At 37.6% G+C, this 21,757-nt stretch overlaps 1 protein-coding gene across 1 annotated transcript in view; it reads right to left on the bottom strand.

Annotated features, from left to right (window-relative positions):
• mef2cb (myocyte enhancer factor 2cb) overlaps nt 1-21,757 on the bottom strand; it is a 67,086-nt gene that overhangs the window by 115 nt on the left and 45,214 nt on the right. The window contains exons 5-9 of the mRNA XM_016240845.1: nt 11,097-11,243; nt 8,932-9,076; nt 7,954-8,028; nt 1,043-1,215; nt 734-757 (exon numbers count right to left, since the gene is read on the bottom strand). Coding sequence (XP_016096331.1) covers nt 734-757; nt 1,043-1,215; nt 7,954-8,028; nt 8,932-9,076; nt 11,097-11,243 — 564 coding nt within the window. The remainder of the gene's footprint in view (nt 1-733; nt 758-1,042; nt 1,216-7,953; nt 8,029-8,931; nt 9,077-11,096; nt 11,244-21,757) is intronic.

Here is a 21,757-nt window from a genome sequence, read left to right as displayed (position 1 = left end):
GCATTGTATTCCTTTTTGATATGAAAATATAAGCAAGTGTATCATACAATTTTTTTTCTCTTTTTCTTCTTTTAATACTGAACAACAACTGCAAATCCTAGGCTAAAATGTCATCAGACTGAAGTAACATGGCTCTTAATTTAATTTTTCTTTCCTTCAGCAGGAGAGTTTTTTTCTTCCTGAAATTCCCACTCCCCCATAACTTAACCAAAAACGCGGCAAAACAGTGGTAATTCATACATGCACAGCCCCCCCCCCCCCCCCCCCCCCCCCAAATAATGAACGAAAAAATAATCCCTTGACATGAAGCACCACTGAAGCCTCTCAACCTATGATTTACAATCTCTCATAGGGCACTGGTCGCTATAGAAACTCAAGGTCTCCAAGGCAACAGAGGGGTTGGAGGTGTTTTTTCCCTCTTTTGTGGTGCTGGCATGATGACTGAATGATGTGATAGAGATTAAGAAAAGCAGAGGTGGAGATGGAGAGGTCAATAAGACCTGAAAATGAGGCTCTTATGACCACTAGATGTCACTCTGGAGCTTGGCTGTGTAAATGTTCCTTATTCACTAACACGACTTTTACAGGTCAGCATGTGCACTATATTAGCATAAGAACAATAAGCTAAACAACATCTGAGGGCACGCTATTCGTTTTTTATGCACATGAGGATGACAAATGCCCTTCGGGTCTATTACCCCGTGTCACGGGTTTGAGTGACAGTGTCACTTACCAATAGAAGGTCAATATCCTCAGACTGATGGCAGTAAAGGGAGGGTGATAAATCCAGAATTAGTGAAGCTGATGGCCGCCTATGAGACTATGTGAACCTACAGGTGAGTACTTTGCTAAACAACACCAAAGCTGAGGAGACTGATTATGAAGGACTCTAACCTATTTTTTTTAGTTTATGAAACTACTGGAGAGGAAATGACAAGAAAGGAGAGGAGAACCACGGACGATTATGAAGGAACTGAGGTGCATGGGTTGTATCATCAGGGCTCTTAGAAAGATTTAATGCAACACACTGTGATGGACTCACAATAGAGGGCATGTTGTTCTTGGCCCCGGGTGGGATGAGAACTCGTAGGTCAGGTTTACGGCTGTTCATCCCCAGGTTCACTGGTGGAGGGGACTTGGCCTGCATGCTCTTGTTCATGCCTCCGGAGGACACCAGAAGTCCTGGAGAGTTACGGTGGTTTCCATAGCCATTTCCTAATGCGAGACAGAAAGGGAGGGAAAAAGGCGTTAAGACACAAGAGAACCAAATTAAGTACATCAGACTTTCACCATGCCACACAATTTAAGCAAGCTTCATTTGACTCTCTCGCCTACACCAGAATGCACCATTTCCACCGCCATCTACTGTGAAGCCTCTGTTCAAGCCTGTCTGCAGCTCTCCACACGGTTCCAGTGAGCCTTCACCACATGCAGCCATTAAACACTGTTTTATCCGTTCTGGAGTATTGCAACCATCTTTCACCAAGAATGTGCTCTTTCAATTCGATGTTTCCACACCATTTCACACAACTTTCACCTCCACCACCACATTTGTACCAAGCACTTGGTAAACACACCCTCTCATTCACCCTCCATCAAACCAAACCAGACTAATTCAGCCTCCCCAAATCACCCCATCACGCTCGGATGATTTTCACTCATGAATCATTATATGTCATTATGATTCAAAATATGTTTTTTGTCGGCCTCTGGGTAAAAAGATCCAAGTTCCCAGTTCAACTGATTATCAAGGATAAGCTACGTAATTTTCGTGAAATTCTTGAAAGGTAGGACAAAATGTTTTAAAAACAGCAACATTTTCACTTTGAAATTAAAATGAGATACCATTACAGTATTTTATTTATCCAAATTATTACATTATCACTCATTAGATGTCAAATCTGTAATAACTCAATACTTCATATAGATTAAAAATATATGAATCGTATTAATCTTATACTCAGAAATGTAAAACAAAACAAAAAACAATCACTGGTAAGATTAATGGTTTAATTCATTATTATTATTCATTATTTGTTATTAATTACGCTAATATTTTCTATAAAGTATAAAAAATGTAACTTGGAGAAAAATATGATTTAAGTCTAGTCTCTCTAAAGAGTGCAAAGGTCTATGTGCAGCTAAATGTAAAGAGGATGAGGTGTTTGGTCTTAAGCTAAATCGAATTCATGACAGATTGCTTGAGAATGTTTCTGTTTCTGAGCAAACTGTTGCAGCATCACGTCTCTTTAAAAAAGTTGAGAGATGAAAATGTGGAGTGTGGGTAGATGAAGAGAAAGAGAGAGGAGAGAGATGAGGCTCATTTGTTTCTCTCGTGGTTTTGCGGTAAGGAGGCAGGTGTTTGATGAATAGAGACAGGTGGCATTGGTTGGTGCTTTAAGAGCTAGTGTCAAATGAGAGCAAAACAGTAAAAGCTTCATCAGGAAGCTCATTAAAAAACAATCATTTAAAAAATGTTATTTTTTGACAAGAACATTGATGTTTTTGTTCAAACACTTCATGTTAGACAAATTTATTTCCTTATTTGGAATGAATAAAAATACTTTAAATCCATTACATTTAATTTACAAGTTACATGTGGAAAATTTGTATGTACAATATGAGGGAGAAAATGGATTTTGAATGATATTCCAGTCAGTTCCGGACCCTTTATTTCAACTGTAAAGGATCACTCCAAGTCCCATCTGGTCTGGAGCACAATGGGAAGGTTGCCACTATCACATCTCATTTCCCAAAGCAGCAGTCTCTATAAATGACATAAAATCCATGGCCCTTAAGTATTGACAGTGGAGGCCATCATTTGGCAATCAATGATAAATACATGTGTGCACATGTGGCTTTCACTTATGACTACCAGAAGTGGATCAGACAAGCAATCTTTATTCCTCATCCACAATTGCTAACCCGACTTCATCATCTCCAAAGAACCAGAGGAGTACATTATACTGGAAACATACAGAGTACAGAGTCTTTGTTTCAATCCAAATCCCTCTTTTTTTTTTTTTTGCTTTCGAAGGGGAAAATGTGGAGTGCTGCATGGCTTTTGCCACTTAAAAGAGGGTTAGGAATTATACGGTAGACATAACTGAATTTCCCAATCATACACTCGAGAGGAAAACTAGATGCAGATGTCGTCCTCGGCAATTTCGCCATGGTGATTTTTCTTTAATTTGAAGGCGATGGTTTTTGTTGTTTTCAAATGAGAAGTCTTGAAAGCGCAATTTGCACGATTCAAGGAAAATAAGGAGGACATGAGTTGGGAACCAGGAAGAGTAACTGTGATTGTGAGAGATGTTGTGAGCGGGTGGATGTTAGTGCCATGTGCACTGATACATTTCCTGTCTCCTCATACATAGTGAAGTACAGGGCTCGAAAAACAGCTGGCTGGAGCTCTTCTCTAAACACTTAAACAGCTACACTTCATTGTTCACAGTGGAGATGAGGAAATAACACCGCATTTGATCCCATGCATTTGATAAAAATATATTCCCACACTTAAATTAATATTAGGGGTTCAGTACAAGTTGAGCTCAATCCACAGCACTTGTGGCATAATGTTGATAAACTTTTTTTCTCTCTAAAATACTACTACTACTACTAATAATAATAATATAAAAAGTAGTAATTATAAAAATCTTCCCCTAGTGAAAGTAGGGGAAATTTTAAATGAACTAAAAGGCATTTTAAATACATTTATTTCATGCTAAGTATATTACAAATGCATTTACATATGTATGTACTTAATAAATACCCAGCAGTTGTACTTTTACATTTGGAACAACTAATTTTGCACTTAACATACTTCAATTGTGCGGAAGTAGTGCTGAAGTCCAACTAAAGATATACTGAAGTATATTTGATTGTCCTAAAGTGGAACTATTGCAAGTATACTTTAAATATCTTGTATTTAAAGACTGATATTATTCAAAGATCATACAATCCTCATTAACAGTGACATTAAAACACATGTTAGGTTTAATATTAAGAAATATGCATTGTGCAAAAGTAGTACTCCAAATACAGTTTAATTATTATTTAATATCAGTAAGTCTCAAGCAATATGTCACTAAATATGTGAACAGATTTGAACTATACTTAGTATGAAATAAATGCATTTTAAATATATAACTTTTTTTTTACCAGGGTCATTACAGTGAGAAACTTACAATGGAAATAACTGGGGCCAATTTGTAAACATTAAAATCCTAAATATGTGAACAGATTTGAACTATACTTAGTATGAAATAAATGCATTTTAAATATATAACTTTTTTTACCAGGGTCATTACAGTGAGAAACTTACAATGGAAATAACTGGGGCCAATTTGTAAACATTAAAATAACTTTTTATAGTATAGCCACAAGACAATAACAATATGCATGTTGACATGATTATAGTGAGAAAAAACTGGCTTACTAAAACTTGGTCAATACACAGTTTTAACAGATTAATGAATGTTCGTGCTTTTATAAAATTATATGCTTAACATATCTGCTTTTAAATCCTTAAAAAATCTGTTTCCATTTACTTCAATTATAAGTGTCTAACCTTAATTTCGATATGTGTATACTTATGTCTTGTACTGAAATCTTCATTTAAGGTCTTTCAACAAATCGGGCCATATATAAGGTTCAGTGTATATCTGTGCATTTTGAACTTTCTTAGCTTTAAGCCATTTGACAAATGCACCGTCATTAATGATCAGCAACACCAAGCAAGAGTTAAAGTGACCCGTCGAGAGCAGACAGACGGAGATGACGAGTTCAACTAAGGACGTGTGCTAGACACCACTGATGAATGAGCCTCGGCGACATGATTTATGGATCAGAAGCAGCACAGCTGGGATTCAGGTGGCCAATAAGTAGCACAAAACTAATTTCTCTCATGCTATTCACTGACTTTTACAGTTGTTTGTTCTAGAAGGCATCCGAGAGCCAAAACCAGTGCGCTAGGCCACAACAGTGTCCATCTTCTGACGCACACCGTTTCCCTCGCAAAAGCCACACAAGTCTCTTCCCTGTGCGCTTGTGGCCCAGCTATTGCCCTCACAATGGGGAAGTACTAAAATTACAGCTGCCCAGAAACGAGCGGTCCCCTCCTCACACACAAATCGCCTGATGTGTACACATGATAAAGAAGGCGATTCTATTTCTGGGGCTCCGCAGAGGAGGCTTAACTGTAAATGGGCTTGGCCTAAGTTTCCACTCAGCAAGCTGACCGGCTAGTGTGGTTAAGTACATGCTCGCTTTCCCTGCGAGAAGGAACGTCTCTGATTTCTTGTTGTGGTGTAACGGCCTCATTTAATCCTGTTGTCCGTGTTTGTTGATTCGGTGTTGAGGTTTCAGGCCAGCCCTGGTTCTAGCAACTGAAAGAATTTCAGAGGTGTGCTAGGAGCAGATGCCCGGAAACAGTAAATTAACAATAAAAAAACCACAAAGAAAAACTCTGCTATGAGACTCCACCTAAGAGGTAAAAAAAGACTGGACGCTTCACTTTCTCATGTGTTGGCTGACCTCTCCGTATCTCATAGCACAACCCTACGTGTCACAGATACATAAATACACGTGGCAGAGGATTTGTGGTCGTCTGAGAATGCCAGGGTGCCAGCCGAACAAATAACTGTCTGTGACAAACATCATACCATGACACACTTTTTCTGCAACATGCTGGCAAAACAACAGTACATAGCGTAACTTGGGGAAAAAAATCAATCAAATATATTAAATATATATACAGACACACTACTATTCAATTTTTTTCTTTAATGTTTATGCCTTTTATGTCCACCAAGGCTGAATGTATTTGATAAAAAAAGTGAATAATATTACAATCTAAAATAACTGTTTTCTTTTTATCTATATTTTAAAATGTAACTTATTCCTGTGATGGCACAGCTGAAGTCTTCAGTGTCACGTGATCTTTCAGAAATCATACTAATAATATGCTGATTCGGTGCTAAAGTAAAATTTCGTATTATTATCAATGTTGCAAAACAGTTGCTTTTTATTTTGTGGAAATGATGATACATTTTTGTCAGGAATCTTTGATCATTAGAAAGTTCAAAAGACGGCATTTATTTGAAACATCTTTTTTTTTTTTTTACTTTTCTCCTTTGATTAATGTAATGCATTCTTGCTGAATAAATGTATTCAGTTTTTATACTCTTGTGAATAGCATTAAGAATCAAGAGGTAACTAAGGGAGAAAGGAAAAAAGACTTGACTACTCTCTATTAGACCATTCAAACTGAGGCCATTTGTGTCGTTTGACTCTCTTCGACTCTTGTTTCCAGAGTTGTGGCCTACATCAACTCCACACTGTGCCCTGTGTTAGCCTGTAGTCGGCACAATGGCTATATTTGATGGCTGTAGACCTTGAATGTGGACAGCAGGGTCACACTAACAAGTGGTACTTTTGTGCATTCGAGACAGTGAGGAGAGGGGGTCAGTTGACAGACCTCACCCTTACCCTCATACAATAGACCCCAGGCCAGACAAGGTTACCCAGCTGTGTCCCAGCAACCCAAAAGCCAAGTTCAAAACATCTACTGTCCTGCTTTAAATATCCAAGCCATGCTTCTGTAGTGACCACTGGTTAGTGGTTAAGACCGGCAGAGCAGCACACACATGCAGACGCAAACAGATGCGCAGACACGCATACACAGACGTCCACATAGACTCGGAGGCAACCACAAGACAAAGCACCACTGCGACTGTACAGCTATCCCTTTCAAGTGGATTGTTCTTGTATACATAAACTGATATACAAACGTTTCAAAAGCACTGGGCTACTAGATGGTAACATATTCTAAGTATGTTTCACTCCAAACATACGATAGTCGTTATCCTACAAAAGACATACAGCAGAAGTACAGGGTGAGAGGAGAGTTGTGTGCTATCATGTTCAGACAAGAGCTTAAGCAAACAAACAGAGGACACGGGTCAAACAGTGCAGCATCTGGTTAATGCCAATATGCTTGTTTACCTCTTTACTAATAAAAAACTCTGATATTTACAAAGCTTATAGGGACAAACTATATTAAAGAGCACACAAGAAGACTGTGCGCAGGTGATTTCCCCAAATCCGACAAATTCAGCAAGAATATTGTTTAAAGCAAATACTAAAAGTTTTAGGGTCATTAAGATTTTTTTTCGTAAGGAGTTTTAACTGAGCAAGGATGCATTCAATTGCATCCTTATTATGCAACTATGGTTTCCACAAACAAATATGATGTGTAAGTACCTGCAGTACAACTGTTTTGATCATTAATAATAATATGAAATCAGTATATTTGAGTGATTTCTGAAGGATCATGTGACACTGAAGACTGGAGTAATGGCTGCTGGAAATTCAGCTTTGTGGTCATAGGAATAAATTATTAAATATATTAAATTTGAAAATGAATATATTTTACACTTTTAAAATAGAAAACAATATATATAATATATAATATGTTAATATATTAATTAATATAGAAAACAGCTATTTTATAAAATTATAATACATTTATTTTTAAATTGTAATAATATTTCACAATGATACACTTTTTACTGTATTTTTGATCAAATAAATGCAGCATCAAAAACACAAGAGACTTTCAGAAACATAAAAAATCTTACCAACCCTAAACTTTTGAAGGTATTGTATATGCTACTTGATACACACATTAGAACAAAAACAATAATGTACAGTAATTATTTTGCAGGAATTGCAGTGAAAAAATATTTTCAGTTACTGTGGCTATTGGGTTTGAACCAATCCAGTTCAGCCTAGGTCACTTAATGACTGAAGTCTGCAAAGAAATGCCTGTGAATACAAGCCCAGCTTATACAAACACAACGTTCTGCTGAAAATTTGCGAGGCTGGTTAGAGCTAGAAGAGAATTTGTGCAGTTATTGGCTGAGTAAAAGTTGTGATGGAGAGGGAACATACTGTAGTATATGGGGATGCCGTCCTTACCAGCACTGGTGCCCGCGCCAGTGGAGAGATCAGTGCCCATCAGACCACCTAGCATGGGAAGAGAAAGACAGAAAGAGAGAGATTTCAGTCACTTCACTGCAACTGACATCCACATCCTACCACAAAATCTTCCTTCTTAAAACTGTCAGGTCATTTATTCAACTCCCTCAAGCTACAGAGATCTTCCTCCCTCCCAGCGCGTTTAAGAGCGATGGAGACCGAAAGACAAATATAAGGTGACAGAGATGTGTGTGTGTGTCTGAGAAGAACAAAACACTGTCCTTTTCCACCTCAGCACACTTTTCTAAGGGGGAAGCGATGTGGCCAGTGGAGCTCGGCCGCGGTGTCCAAGAAAAATTACACATTTTTATTTTTAAGCATGCAGGGGAGCAAGTGTGGTCAGAGGCATGCGGGCTGGGCCAAAACTCATATTTAGCTAAGCGCTCCTGGAATACAGAGCTGATTGCATCAGGAGAAAGCAGTTTTAATGACAGAGCTGTGGGTGAGAGACTCTGTCTAATGAAGCAAGACAACGCAACAATAACAAACGGCCAATGGGATCGTGCTCTATGAACATCGGTCATGGGGAATTACAGACGAAAAGACAAATATAAAGGAATTATGCTGATTATTAAATTAAATATTAGTAATAGATAAGTAAATTTTTTTTTAAATTTAAAGTCAGCACGGAAGAGAAATTTTATTTTTAATACTATTTTAAAATAGTATATTTTTTCTTATCTGAAAAAAGTGTAGAAACGATTTTCACACACATTTTTAGTAAACAATTAAAAAATTTATTTTTTTTAACAATCTTTGTTTTATTTACAGCTTTTTCAGTGTTGGTTACATCAGCAAAATAGAAAAGTTGTTTCAGTGCCAACTGAAAGTTATTATATTTTAAAGAAACATTTTCTTTTTCTAGACAAACTGTATCCTATGTGTTTTTACCTGCACTAGGTGGTCTGTGTGTGACCCCGGGTGACATGCTGTTTCTCTGCAGGCCGTGGTGGGCCAGTGGAAGCAGGTTATGATTGCCTGGGTATATCTGGTTATTCACGGGGATGGGCATCTCGTAGGTGGAAGAGGGAACGGCCTGGTTGGAGACAGAAGCAGTACATACACAATTAAGATAATTAGTAATATAAACTACAATAATAATGGTAAAACAAAGAGTTAAACACATTGAATACAAAGGAGAAGTGAAAAAAATGAGACATTTTGACAAATATGTTGCATGCAATGGCTTCAATCCTTAGAGCTCCTGAGAAGTATTTCAGTCCATTTTCTCTGTTATCTACCATAAATGAACACGCCGAGATGACTCTAAAGTCTCTAAATCTCTGTAAATCCTCTTGTTCGCATCACTCCAAAAGATACAGGCTTAACCTTGAAGAGACATCTTCCTCCTTCATATGATGTTTTAAGGACAAAATAGCCCCTAATTGTAGCCATGTGTCCTGAGGGTCTGTAAGTGCTCATCTGGGAAAGCATTAATTGACAGAAACCAAAGAGGAGCCTCTCCCTCTTTCTCACTCTTTCATTCTTCATTAACTCACAAGGCCACAGCAATCATGGCTTGAGGCAGCCAAATATTTTCTCTCCGCAGTGAAGGTCTTGGTGGGCACTGCTTCACTTTCGTTAGGTGTTCATTTTTCCGTCTTTACCCTCATGTTCTCTTTGGAGTCTCAGAGACCCCAAGGCCGTTTTAATAGCTTGAAAAATTATTAGTCTGATGCTTCAAGACTTCTAATCTTATGAGAACTGAGTATAAACCAAATTCTAATCTGATAACACCAACCATTTATTGTATTTTTGCTGGAGTAAAAGTCAAATATGTTATTAGATCACATTTCTTAAAAAATGCATGTCTAGATTCTGAAAAAAACAGAAGGATACTGTTTCAATAATGCCAAATATAAAACAATACTTTTTTAACACAATTACATGATTTAGTCAATCTAAACAGAACATGAAAGAATCTTTAGTATTGTTGTGCAACTATCCTAGACTGCAGCCTTTCTTCTTTCTTGTGTCTTTATTTTTTTTTCTATGAAAAAGCTTTCCATATCTTTATGTGTACGTGAGCCTTGGCATCTTCTGCATGGTGCCACTCTTCCTCTTTGTAATACTGGGAAAATATAACTCAGTCACTGTGACCACTATCTCACCACCATCGTTTACCACTCCACCCAACCCAACCTAACCCTAACCAAAAAAACAAAAAACACTGTAACTTACTGAACAAATCTTTAAACACACACACACAAACACACACACACACACACACACACACACACATCAGTATTTTGCTTTGTTTTCGAAAAAATCGAAACACCCTCAAAATCATGCATCAAGATCATCTGGAAACAATCATTTATTTCATACAGCATTGGTAGATAGATAGATAGATAGATAGATAGATAGATAGATAGATAGATAGATAGATGACACACATGAGTAGTTAGGAAAGCACATGCATCTTAAAGGTCTACAAATAAATTAGTTTGAATCAATCAGGCTGTTGGTTCAGACATGTAATGAAGAGTATCTATTTCTGAACACCAATCAGTAAAAGGCCTTCCAACGCACAAAAAAAAAACACTCTGGAGGTTATTATGACTGTATTTCTTACAGTAATTGTCATCGTGCTTCTTCTCGTTTTAGTCATATCTCAGATGTGCAATTATCTCCCATGCATCCATTACAAATGCTAGCTATACTACATCTGCATGAGTTCTATATATTGTACATATGGTTAAATCAAGATTAGAATTAATTGCTTTGTTTCTTCAAATATGTTTGTTAGCTTTGCTAGCTTTTTCATAGAGTTGTTAGTTTTTCCGCCTCTCCACTCTTCACTGTACTTACAGGTATCGTCTGAGTCTTGATCATTAGATCAAACTCTTCGTTAATCTGTTTGTATTTCTCCTCCATGCACGGAGTGAGAGCGAGAGCAGACTCGAGCTCCAGGCTCTCGCCGCCTTTGTTCTCCTTCTTGCTCAACGCCTGAAGGCCCGTGCGGGGCGAACAGTGAGCCAGAGCACACGGAGAGAGAAAAAAAAAGAGAAAGAGAAGGAAGAATGAGAGGGCTTGTCTGAGATGCAGGTACTTACACATATCCTCTGTCTGCTGATCATGTGCAGATCAATGTCTTCGTTGATTTTACGATACTTGTCCTCTGACTCTGGGCTATGGCCCACCGAGTCGTCTGCGTCGGGGTCTGGGCTGTCACAGCCATTTAGACCCTTCTTTCTCAGGGTCTGTAAATACAAGTTTGCACACAGTTCAATTACCAACCACCATGAAGACCCTCAGGTGGGTTTCATACAAGTTGTATTTAGACAGGATTAAAAAATGTTCATTCTTCATAAAAAAGAAAATCATTCATGTAGAGCCCACTTCAGAATTTAGGGGAAACTATCTCAAAATAATTATGTATAGTTATATACAGTATCATTGAAATGTTTGAGGTCAGAAGATATTAGAAAATATTAAATAGCACAACTGTTTGTAAAATTGATGATAACATTCCATCCTAGGAATATATTACATTTTAAAATATATTTGAAAAGAAAATGGTTATTTTAAATTGTAACAATATTTCACAATATTACTGTTTATATTATATCAAATAAATGCCGCCTGGTGAGCATTAAAAACTTCTTCCAACAATATTTTACCAAAATATTCTTTCAAAAATATTGTATTCCTTTTATTCCCCAACCTCAAACTTTTCAATGGTAAAATATATATTTAATATAATAATAATACAATATTTTAATTGTATTCTCTCACCAACCCCACACTTCTGAATGGTAAAGTATGCTCAGTTATACTCGATTAATAAAAATATGAATCAACTTGTGTTTGAGAACCACTAGTGCTGAATCTTTAAAAGGGTTGTTAATAAAGAAATTCAAGCTGATGGTTTATTTTCCAGAATTATTTCATGTCTTATTTGTTTTTAGATTATTTGCTTAAGGTCATGTTATTTATATGTACAATAATCATACATATTCCTCGTAAGCCATTTTAAAGGAAGTTGTTGAGAGACAACAGGATACACATACAGGAAGGGCCAACCTAAAATGTAAACGTTAGTATTTAACCAGATCTGGGTACCAAAGAGAAAAAAAATTCTAAATGTGATTTCAGCAGAGAGGAACGGCCCTACTGCTACTGACCACAGCACAGAGACGCCATAGAGCCGGACCAAGGAGATTAACAGAGAGACACCCAGTGAACCTAAAATGATACAAGGATTCTTTTGATATAACCATTAAGAATATAAACCAAAAATGTGTGATGAAGCTGAAAGGTTGTGCTATGCTTAAGCAAACAAGCTAGTGTAACAGTAAAAAGAATTGTGGGCTCTCCTGATATATTAAAGCAGCAGTTTCTCTCTCTGCCACCTGATGGCCACCTTCTAGTAGGAATGAGATCTTCCTCTCACAGTAGAGTCAATCTATGAGTGAGTGTCCACCAATTGGGAAATGTTACTTTAATATTAACACTTAAAAAAAGAAAACTGCCACATCTTAAATTACTCATAATTTAATATAAGCTATTGTGCTAATTGAATGTAGTTAAAGCTTCTACCGTTCTAGATGATATAAAATTAGCAGAAATTCTGTGAGGGACACAGTGTTTTTGTGAAAATAAGAAAAGAAGAAATAAAAACACGAGTCTTCAACTGTCATTATCTGCACGAGGTTCTCGAGGAGTCTTGCATCTCATCGAGATGTTCCACTGGATCAACTGTCTTTAAGTGTGGCGGGATATTAACCACCAGCTAACATATGTGCAGCTCACGCTCTCACACACAGTCCTTCTCTGCCTTCATCTGCCTGTCTGCATCAATCACACGATAATTAATTTACTCTGCTGACATGAGGGCTCGATGAAGACGGGTTTCTCATCCTCTTTTCTTTGCTATGACATGCTTCTATTAGGTGTTGTGGGATTGTGTGGAGAGCGCAATGTGTGATGAGAGCTTTTTTTTATTCCTTTATACATATTGAGCTGATCAAATGCTTTGAAGACGAGTCCCGGCATGGCTGTTTTGTGAGACTGAAACAGAAAATGATGGAAAATTTGAGATATGGTGTTTCAGTCAGTAAAAAAGATAGAGTAAACAACTACCGTTTTTCTGCATGATTAATTCAATTTCTTACTTTACCATTTCTTTGTAATTGTTTGTGAAAATTACTAGCGATTTCTGACTTCAAATTAAATTAGTTACTTTATTTTTTGCCTCAAATGACAGTTTGCCCCCTAACTAGCAGAACTCAGGTACTGCCTCGGCAACGGGGTGGAGGGAAGATTACGGTGTAGAGCGGCCAGTGTCGATCTGAGGCAGAGGAGTACGAAGAGGCAGAGTAGACTGGAGTGTGCTGATGGGAGGGAATGCTGGCTGAGCGAGCACTCAAGCAGGGATTGGCAGTTTAAGACCCAGCATGCAACCGCTGTGAACCCCCTAAAGGTCCACCGCTATGCCACTCATTCCAGATATGTGCACCTGTCAGTGTATCCACACCTGTCACCAGCCCTCTCTCTCTCTCTCTCTCTCTCTCTCTCTCTCTCTCTCTCTCTCTCTCACACACACACACACATGCATATTCTGCTGTAGGGAGATAGAGTTAGCCAATCACAGCAAGTATGCTGAAGATGGCCATAAATGGCTGAACAAACACCCATTCCTCAGAGAAAAAGAGAAATACTCAGATGTTGCTCTTTCATAGCTCAGGAGGTTTGGTGGAGGTCTCAGTTATACATCTTTGAAGCATCATATTTTTCTCAGGTTCACTTAAATTAAAAATAGAGTGGGACATACAGTAAGAATACAGAGCAATACTATTAATGATCACAGATAACAACGGATTATGTGGCGTCTTGGCAAATATGTGCATATTTTTGATTACCAGGGTCCTTTTCTTAGTAGAAGTAGATTTAAGCAAAAGTCTCTATTTGAACTTAATTTCATCTCATTGCTGAGAAAAGAAAACTGAGACTTTAAAAAGATCTAATTTAAAAATTAATAAATTATGTAAACAATGAATACATTTAGTTTATATATTAAAACAAGTCATAATAATAATAAATGTTGTAATAATATAATGTACATTTTATAAATAAAATAATACAATTTAATGTTTAATAATTTGTTTAACTCTTGGACAATAATCTTTCAAGGTCAGCCACTGACAACAGATCCATTTGTTCCACATCTGGTTACAAGGGTCTGCTTCTAGGAAGAAGTATGAGATTTAAGCAAAAGTCTCTATTTGAACTCCATTTAATGACATTGCTTTCTAGGAGAAACAATTGAGATTTTTAAGAGATCCCATTAGTAATCTTTCTTTCCTATGGGTTTTATAATGACTCACTCATAATCACTCCCATTTTGGAAGTGAGGCAAAACGCACAGCCAATGCAGCTGATTTCCCAGGAAGCAACAACAACATTAATGCTTCCAGTTTGCCAATCTAAAAATAAGATACAGTAGACAACAAATACCCTGTACTTGGACCAAGCAGCGAGAACATTCTAACGCCTTAATAGCTCCGCAAGATGAAAGCTGTGTGATCGTCCTTCCAAAACATTATCGATGAGGAGTAATCAATCTAACAAAGTGGAAAATGGCCAGGCGGGGGTGAGGGGGCTTGATAAAAAGCTAAAATGCACAGAGATAGTCAATAGAGAGCTGTGAAGGGATGAGCGGCTGGAGGCTTCTGAGAATCAAGAATCAGTGGAGACAAGGAAGGGAAAAGAGTGGGAAGGAATGTCTCCTTCAATGGTGTGCTCCTAATTAAACTGAAACCTTCATACTTCTCATCCCTCCTGGCTCCTTCTGTCAGACCTCCTCTCCAGGCTGAAGCCTAAATAATGGACTGATATCAACTATGGTCTTGCAATTCCAGCTGTAATCAAGCCAGAGAAACTCTAGCTCGAGTAGCCATAGACGATTCCCAACTGTCTTCACTACTGATCATTTTACTCTGGCCTCTTTTTAAAATCTGAACAGTGTCCAGTGCTCATTTAGACATCTAGTTAAAACCAGGCCAGATTGATGAGGGAGTCTGAACCAGACAGACCTCATGGTTTATTTTCAAGAGGATTTCGGTTGTGGAATAGAGCTGACAGGTTTGCATGAAGGTCCAGAGAAAGTCCCACATTCAATATACTCTGCTTATCGAGACCAGGAGATAGGAGGACAGACAAGCTTTTTCATATGATTTGACAACAAATACAAAAAAATCAAACAGCTTCTTTCTGTTCTTTCCTGAATTCAAGCTGTCTTCTGTGTAGGGCTGCACAATGAATCATATTTTATTTGTGATGGAGAATTTCTGCTTATCTCGATTAATTAAGCATAATTGTCTTGCGATAATTGGTCACTGGTTATGTATCCTTAAAACATTTTTTTTTCCATTTGACATTTACTTTGTCTTGCATTGGTAACAAGCCAAACATGAATCTCAACAAAAAATTTTTTTTTGTGATTGTAGTTGCTGAATCAATGCACTTATGAAACCTCTGTGCTACAGTGCAAAGTCTTCCTATTTGTTTTAATAGAAAAATGTAGTGATGTCAAATGATTAATCGCGATTAATCGCATCCAAAATAAAAGTTTTTGTGTACATAATATATGCGTGTATACTGTGTATATTTATTATGTATATATAAATACAAACACATGCATGTATATATTTAAGAAAAATATGTTATGTTTATATATTAAATATATTTATATATAATATAAAATATAAGAATATGAATATATAAATGTATAAACATGTAAATATTTTCAAAATATATACTGTATGTGTGTGTATTTCTATATACATAATAAATATACACATTACACATACATATATAATGTAAACAAAAACCTTTACTTTGGAAGCGACTAATCGCGATTAATCGTTTGACAGCACTAGAAAAATGTTAACAATTTGAAATTACTGGAATTATTATTAGGAATTTCACAGTTTAAGCTTTAAAGATTTTCAAAGAAAAAAATTTTCAATATTGATAATGTATAGAGTGTGTTAATGTATATGATTAATATATCAACTCAGGAAACTAGATGAAATAAAATGAACCTTTGACGTTCTCTTGATTTGTGATTACATGAAAGTGCAATAATTCCGATTAAATGTAAAATAAATTTCTCACATAAGAACAATCGTGATTAGTAATCACAATATAATCATTTGCAGAGTAAAACAAAATGTTAACCATTATCATGCATCCCTATTTCTATTGGTGGAAGGTTACTTGTTGCTCTCTCTCCACTTTTAAACCATTTTTGTGCTCCTATCGGACAGATCCAAAAAAACTTATGCTAATAATCAAACTTTGCACTTTAACTTTGAGGTTCAAGTGGAACATTTACAATCATTTTCATTAGCTCACGTTAGTGGTTCACAAAAAAGACATAATTTCACACAGAGGTCTATTTTGGCAGATCAGTGACTCTCCTTGCTCAGCACATGTACAAGTGTTTTTTCCACTTCTTTCTCTCTTACACAAATCCACTATAAAGCCACTAACTCCAAGGTGGTCCCATTAGGCCAACAGAGATGACATCATGTACCTCAGCAGTCACGCCTCCACCATGTGTGCGCTGCGAATGAGTTGGAGTTGATTACTGAGCACAGTTATACACGCTTCTTGCTTCAACAGAGTGGATGGAGGTCAAGGAAGCTCAGTGACAGACGTGCACATGATCCAAAAGCGGTCTGCAGATGGCCTAACTAAAAACTCTGTGCTTTGATATGGTACTTTTGGGGGGACCGCAGAATCTCCTGCTCCCATTGAACACACAAGCGCAGAACTTTAGGGAGAGAACCAGTCTGTCTTGACCTTATTGGAAGCATATGGCTGGAGAGAAAGCAGGGAAGCCACCGTTTCATTAAGTGTGGTTTGAACATGCTACAACTGTGTAGCGAGACACGAATGCAGATGACAAGGGACGTGGCCTCCATATGTGCCTGTTTGTGTGTGTGTGAGGTGGTGCATCACAGAAGACCATCTATCTTTGAACTAACCCATCAGGCTCTTTAGCTGTTGGAAGTGGGCACCTCTTAACTCCTAAAAACCAGATACTTTACTATAATTTGCTTGCTTTGAGCCCTTCCCCCTCTACGCTGTAATCAAGCATCAAAGAGAAAAACTATAGGCCCGCCATTCCATGGGTTATATGAATAATAGTAGGAGTCATATCAGATATTTTTTTTCCTCTATAAGGCCAACTTATAATGTTAACAAAAATGCTTGCATATACATGAGTATGGAAAAATGTAGCAGTGATGTGTGCATATATATATATAGGGACGATACATCGTTGCATCCCTAATATGCATACATATATATATATATATATATGTATGCATATTAGGGATGCAACGATGTATCGGCCGCCGACATTTATTGGCCCGATTTTTTATTATTTTAAAGCCATTGGGATATCGAAAATAGCATGAAAAGGGCCAATACCGATGGTTTATTAATTAACTGCATGGAGACAACGAGTAGCATGTATGTTGCGTAATCCAATGTTTTTCAATATAATTAAATACTTGCCAAAACAAAATAAAATCTGTACAATATATAGTTTGTCAGACAGCATAGTACGGCCATAAGCAAATGTGACGCTGACACATCCAACGAGTGAAATACCCGCACTCAGCTGTGAACTAATCATAGGTAAGTCGCAATGGCAATGCACCGGCATTAGAGTTTATCCGAGGATATGTCACGAACCGCCAAGCATTAGGCCTACATTTAAGTGAAAATGAATGGCAGGTAATATGCAGCTTTTTGTTTGAAACCAGTGTAGAACATGGATTCATATAAGGTCACATCACGCACCTGGAGCGTTTCTGTGAACGGAGAAAATAGAATAAAACTATATAGGCTACATAAAAAGGAATATATAGGCCTATACACAAAACATATTTCACTTAAATCATTAACAGATTAACAAAATGAAAGAAAAAAATTGTGCTGAGTTTCAGATAATTGTAACGCGCTCCGAAGTTCACGGAAAAAACAATGAGACGGCAGAAAGCCGTTTTCTTTATTGTGCAAAAGCTTTACAGTTTTTAATGATGTTTTGCTTCTGTCTGTATGACAAACCAGCGTTGGTATGGCCATAAATTACGGAGTAACAGTTGGGAAAACAATGCAGTGATCACGTCGGTGCCTCACACGCACATACAACAAATTTTTGCTAATTTAACATTGCAGCCTGTTCATTGTCAAAATAAAATACAGTTAAAGAAACATAAAAAGTTACACTGCTCAATTTAAATAGTCCGTAATACAGTCTGTGCCGTTCAGTGTGACCAGCACCTCACTGCTGATATAGCCTATATGTGAAGGATGATGTTTTACGTTGATAATGCGAGTTAAGAACAAAGCCTATAGTTTACATAATAAATAATAGGATAGCATCCAGATACTTCGCGAATATGGAAACATTTGGATTCGTGCAGAATGAGAGAGGAAGGTTTCAATTTTGCTTTAAATTAATTCGTTTTGGCTTGGCGCTTATATAACCTAAATACACCTTTAGAGGATTTGTTGTGGAGAGAAGGGAACTAAAATAGCCTAATTGTGTCCATACTGAAACATTTTTAAATATCTTGAAAAAAAATTCTTTAATGTTTTTAAAGGGGTCATATGATGCTGCTAAAAAGAACATTATTTTGTGTATTTGGTGTAATGAAATGTGTTTATGCGGTTTAAGGTTAAAAATGTCCCGGCCGGAGCGACGAGACAAAACCAATAAAACTCATTATAAACGAGGCATTTGTTGCATCCAGTGGGGACATAATTACGGATTATAATGACTTATACTGTCTTTTTACGCGTTGCATTGCATCGCGCCACGCCGCGTAAACATAGAACCATGTCTGCATTTGTAATCGGAGAAATGACAAACAACAAGTGCTACTCTACACTGCCCAAAAAACTCGCGTTTGACTCGTCAGTGGCAAATTCTTTAAATATAAAAAACGTACTTACAGTCTACCAGGATCAGGAAACAGTCCTCATAAAATGCGCTGCACACATCTGAATATTTGGGTTTAACTGTTCTGGAACAGTGTTGTAAATACAACTTAACCACTGATTTCTAGTCGTGTCCTCTTTTGGAAGGCCAAACAAAGTAGTTTCGCTTTCACAACGAAACAGCGTCACACACCACGGCCTTGAGTGAGCGAAGGCCGGAGGCCTAGAGTGACCGGCGGACTAGAGTATGTGGAGGCCGGCTTGAGTGAGTGGCTGCGGGTGGGCGGGCTTGAGAACGCCGCGGCCGGTGGATTCGACGAAGGAGCATCCGGCGGGCTTGCGGCAACCACATGTGACGACCCCGGGCTGAAGCGGATATCGTCCTCTTTTGGAAGGCCAACCAAATTAGTTTCGCTTTCACAACGAAACACAGTTGTGTTTCGTTGTGAAAGCCTTGCCTTCACGACATGGCGGCGGCAGCAACAACAATACTACAGCGAGAATAAAAGTTAAGCCTTCTTTCTTTGCGTGAACATTTGGGCGGCGTTATGCAAATCTTCCCACATCGTGACGTAGACATGTGGGGGCGTGTTAGAACGAGCTGTTTTAGGTAGGCGTGGTTGACTCTTAAATTTTATAAAGAATATCTCTTTGGATTTGAGACTTCAGTCTTTGCAACTTTACAGATCTTCTTTATGCACCAAGAGCTTGTAACACTCCAAAGAGAAAGGAAAAATTTAAATCGCATCATATGACCCCTTTAATGCATTGGCAGTTTTTTATTTTGTTTAATACATTTGGTCTTTGGTAAATCTAGAAAAGATGATGCTGTATTGGCTATGACTAAGCCAGATCAAGACTCTCTTCATGATTTTTTGTTTGTTTTTGAGTAAATTAAATGCTGTACTTTTATTATTATTATTATTATTGGCAAAGAAAAAGTAAAAAAAAAAACTTTATTAACCGGTATGTTTTACGCAGGAACAGAAACGTTCAAATACCGATTCTGCTCGGAGTGAACCAACATTTTTTTCACCTCGTTTTTAAGCCCTGCTGTATGCAATTGACCAATATCGGTAGCGGTATCGGAATCACACAATAGTTGTTTGTTAAAATCGGTATCCTATCCTATACAATCATATCGGTGCATCCCTAATGTGTGTATATGTATATATATATATATATAGTGTAAACATTTAAAAAATGGAGTCAATAAGATTTTAAGAAATCTTTCTTGAGAAGCAAATCCGAATATTAGAATGATTTCTAAAGGATTATGTGACACTGAAGACTGAAGTAATGACTGCTGAAAATTCAGATTTAAAAAAATCTGATTAAATTAAATTGTAGTAATATTGCACATATATGTGTGTGTTCAGATATATCGATCAGTCTGATTTCAGATATTTGCAGAATGAACAAGTTGTTTTGCAGCTTTAGTTTCAACAAATGAGCTTTTGTTTCAGAAGTTTTCAGTTCTAAAAGTTACAATATGTTTTCCTGACACAATGAACTCTTTTATCTCAACCGATCAAGGGAAATTTGATTTCTCATGATTACAGTAAGTAATGGATAAGTAATATCATACCTTGAGCATCTAATTACATCCTGGAATGGATGAACGAAAGACCAAATCCACTTAAAATTCTCTATATTTATGCATTTCTAAAATTAAAGCTATTCCCGATATATAGGCCTAAAGTGGAGTAGTACAGAAAGAAACAGCTGTTACTCAAAGAAACATTACGATAAACTCTAGGGGAAAATGTTACGCTTGTGTATTTATTTACTACCTTTTCAATAATGTGATACTCTGTCGTGCCATGTTTTTCAGATTCTGGCACATGACTGTAAAGCGTGTCATCTCATATTCTCGCTCCATGGCTGTTAGCAAGACTGACAGACAAGTCATTCATATGACCTAATGGAGCATCCCATACATGCACACAATGACACTCAGTCAAGCTAAATAAAGGGGTGTTTATACCATGACCATCTTTCCATTTGAAACATGCTGGTTATGTCTTTATGTCTTGTTTTATTTCTAGACAGACAGAAGGACACCTATCTCGTGCACACACACACACACACACACACACACACACACACACACACACACACACACACACACATATTGAAAGGGCTGTGATTCTTTTTTCGGATGCAGTAAGCTGCGAACACACTTGCATGCATGCACACACACACACACAGACATCAGTTTTCAGCCTTTGTCTGTAGGGGTTCTTATCATGCAGCTGCATTACAGGAAGGGGCAGAGGGTTTTGAGGAACAATGCGCAGGCACCTGACCTCTCTGGCATGACCTTGCGTTTCCACACCCTTCAGGCCCTGTGGGAGGGGACACTGCCATCTACACCCACATACAGAAATAGATCGCTCATTTTCCACTGACAGTATGAGGGACAGCCAGAGAGGACAGCTTTGTTTCTTTGATCTTAAACACTGATGTCATAATTGACATTTAACTGATGCTGATTTAACATTAGTTTTACTTTATAACCCCCTCCGCCAATTACATTCATTTTTACTTGTAAATGGGTGACACTGCAGTGTGATAGTTCCTTCTAAAACTATTTTAAACATTGTGACGAGAGGGGCGGGGCCGAGAGCCGTGGGAACGGAGCGAGGCCGGTGGAGTAAATGCTAATGCGCGACACCTGCGCTACTCACCGGTCTCGAGTCCCACGGAGGAGCTACGACAGTGAAAGACGAGAGAGGACCAGGCCTGGATTTTA

This window comes from Sinocyclocheilus grahami, unplaced genomic scaffold, assembly GCF_001515645.1.
Source record: "Sinocyclocheilus grahami isolate Dianchi unplaced genomic scaffold, SAMN03320097.WGS_v1.1 scaffold602.1, whole genome shotgun sequence".
In the NCBI taxonomy this organism is placed as follows: Eukaryota; Metazoa; Chordata; class Actinopteri; order Cypriniformes; family Cyprinidae; genus Sinocyclocheilus; species Sinocyclocheilus grahami.
This window is presented reverse-complemented; position numbering and strand designations above follow the sequence as displayed.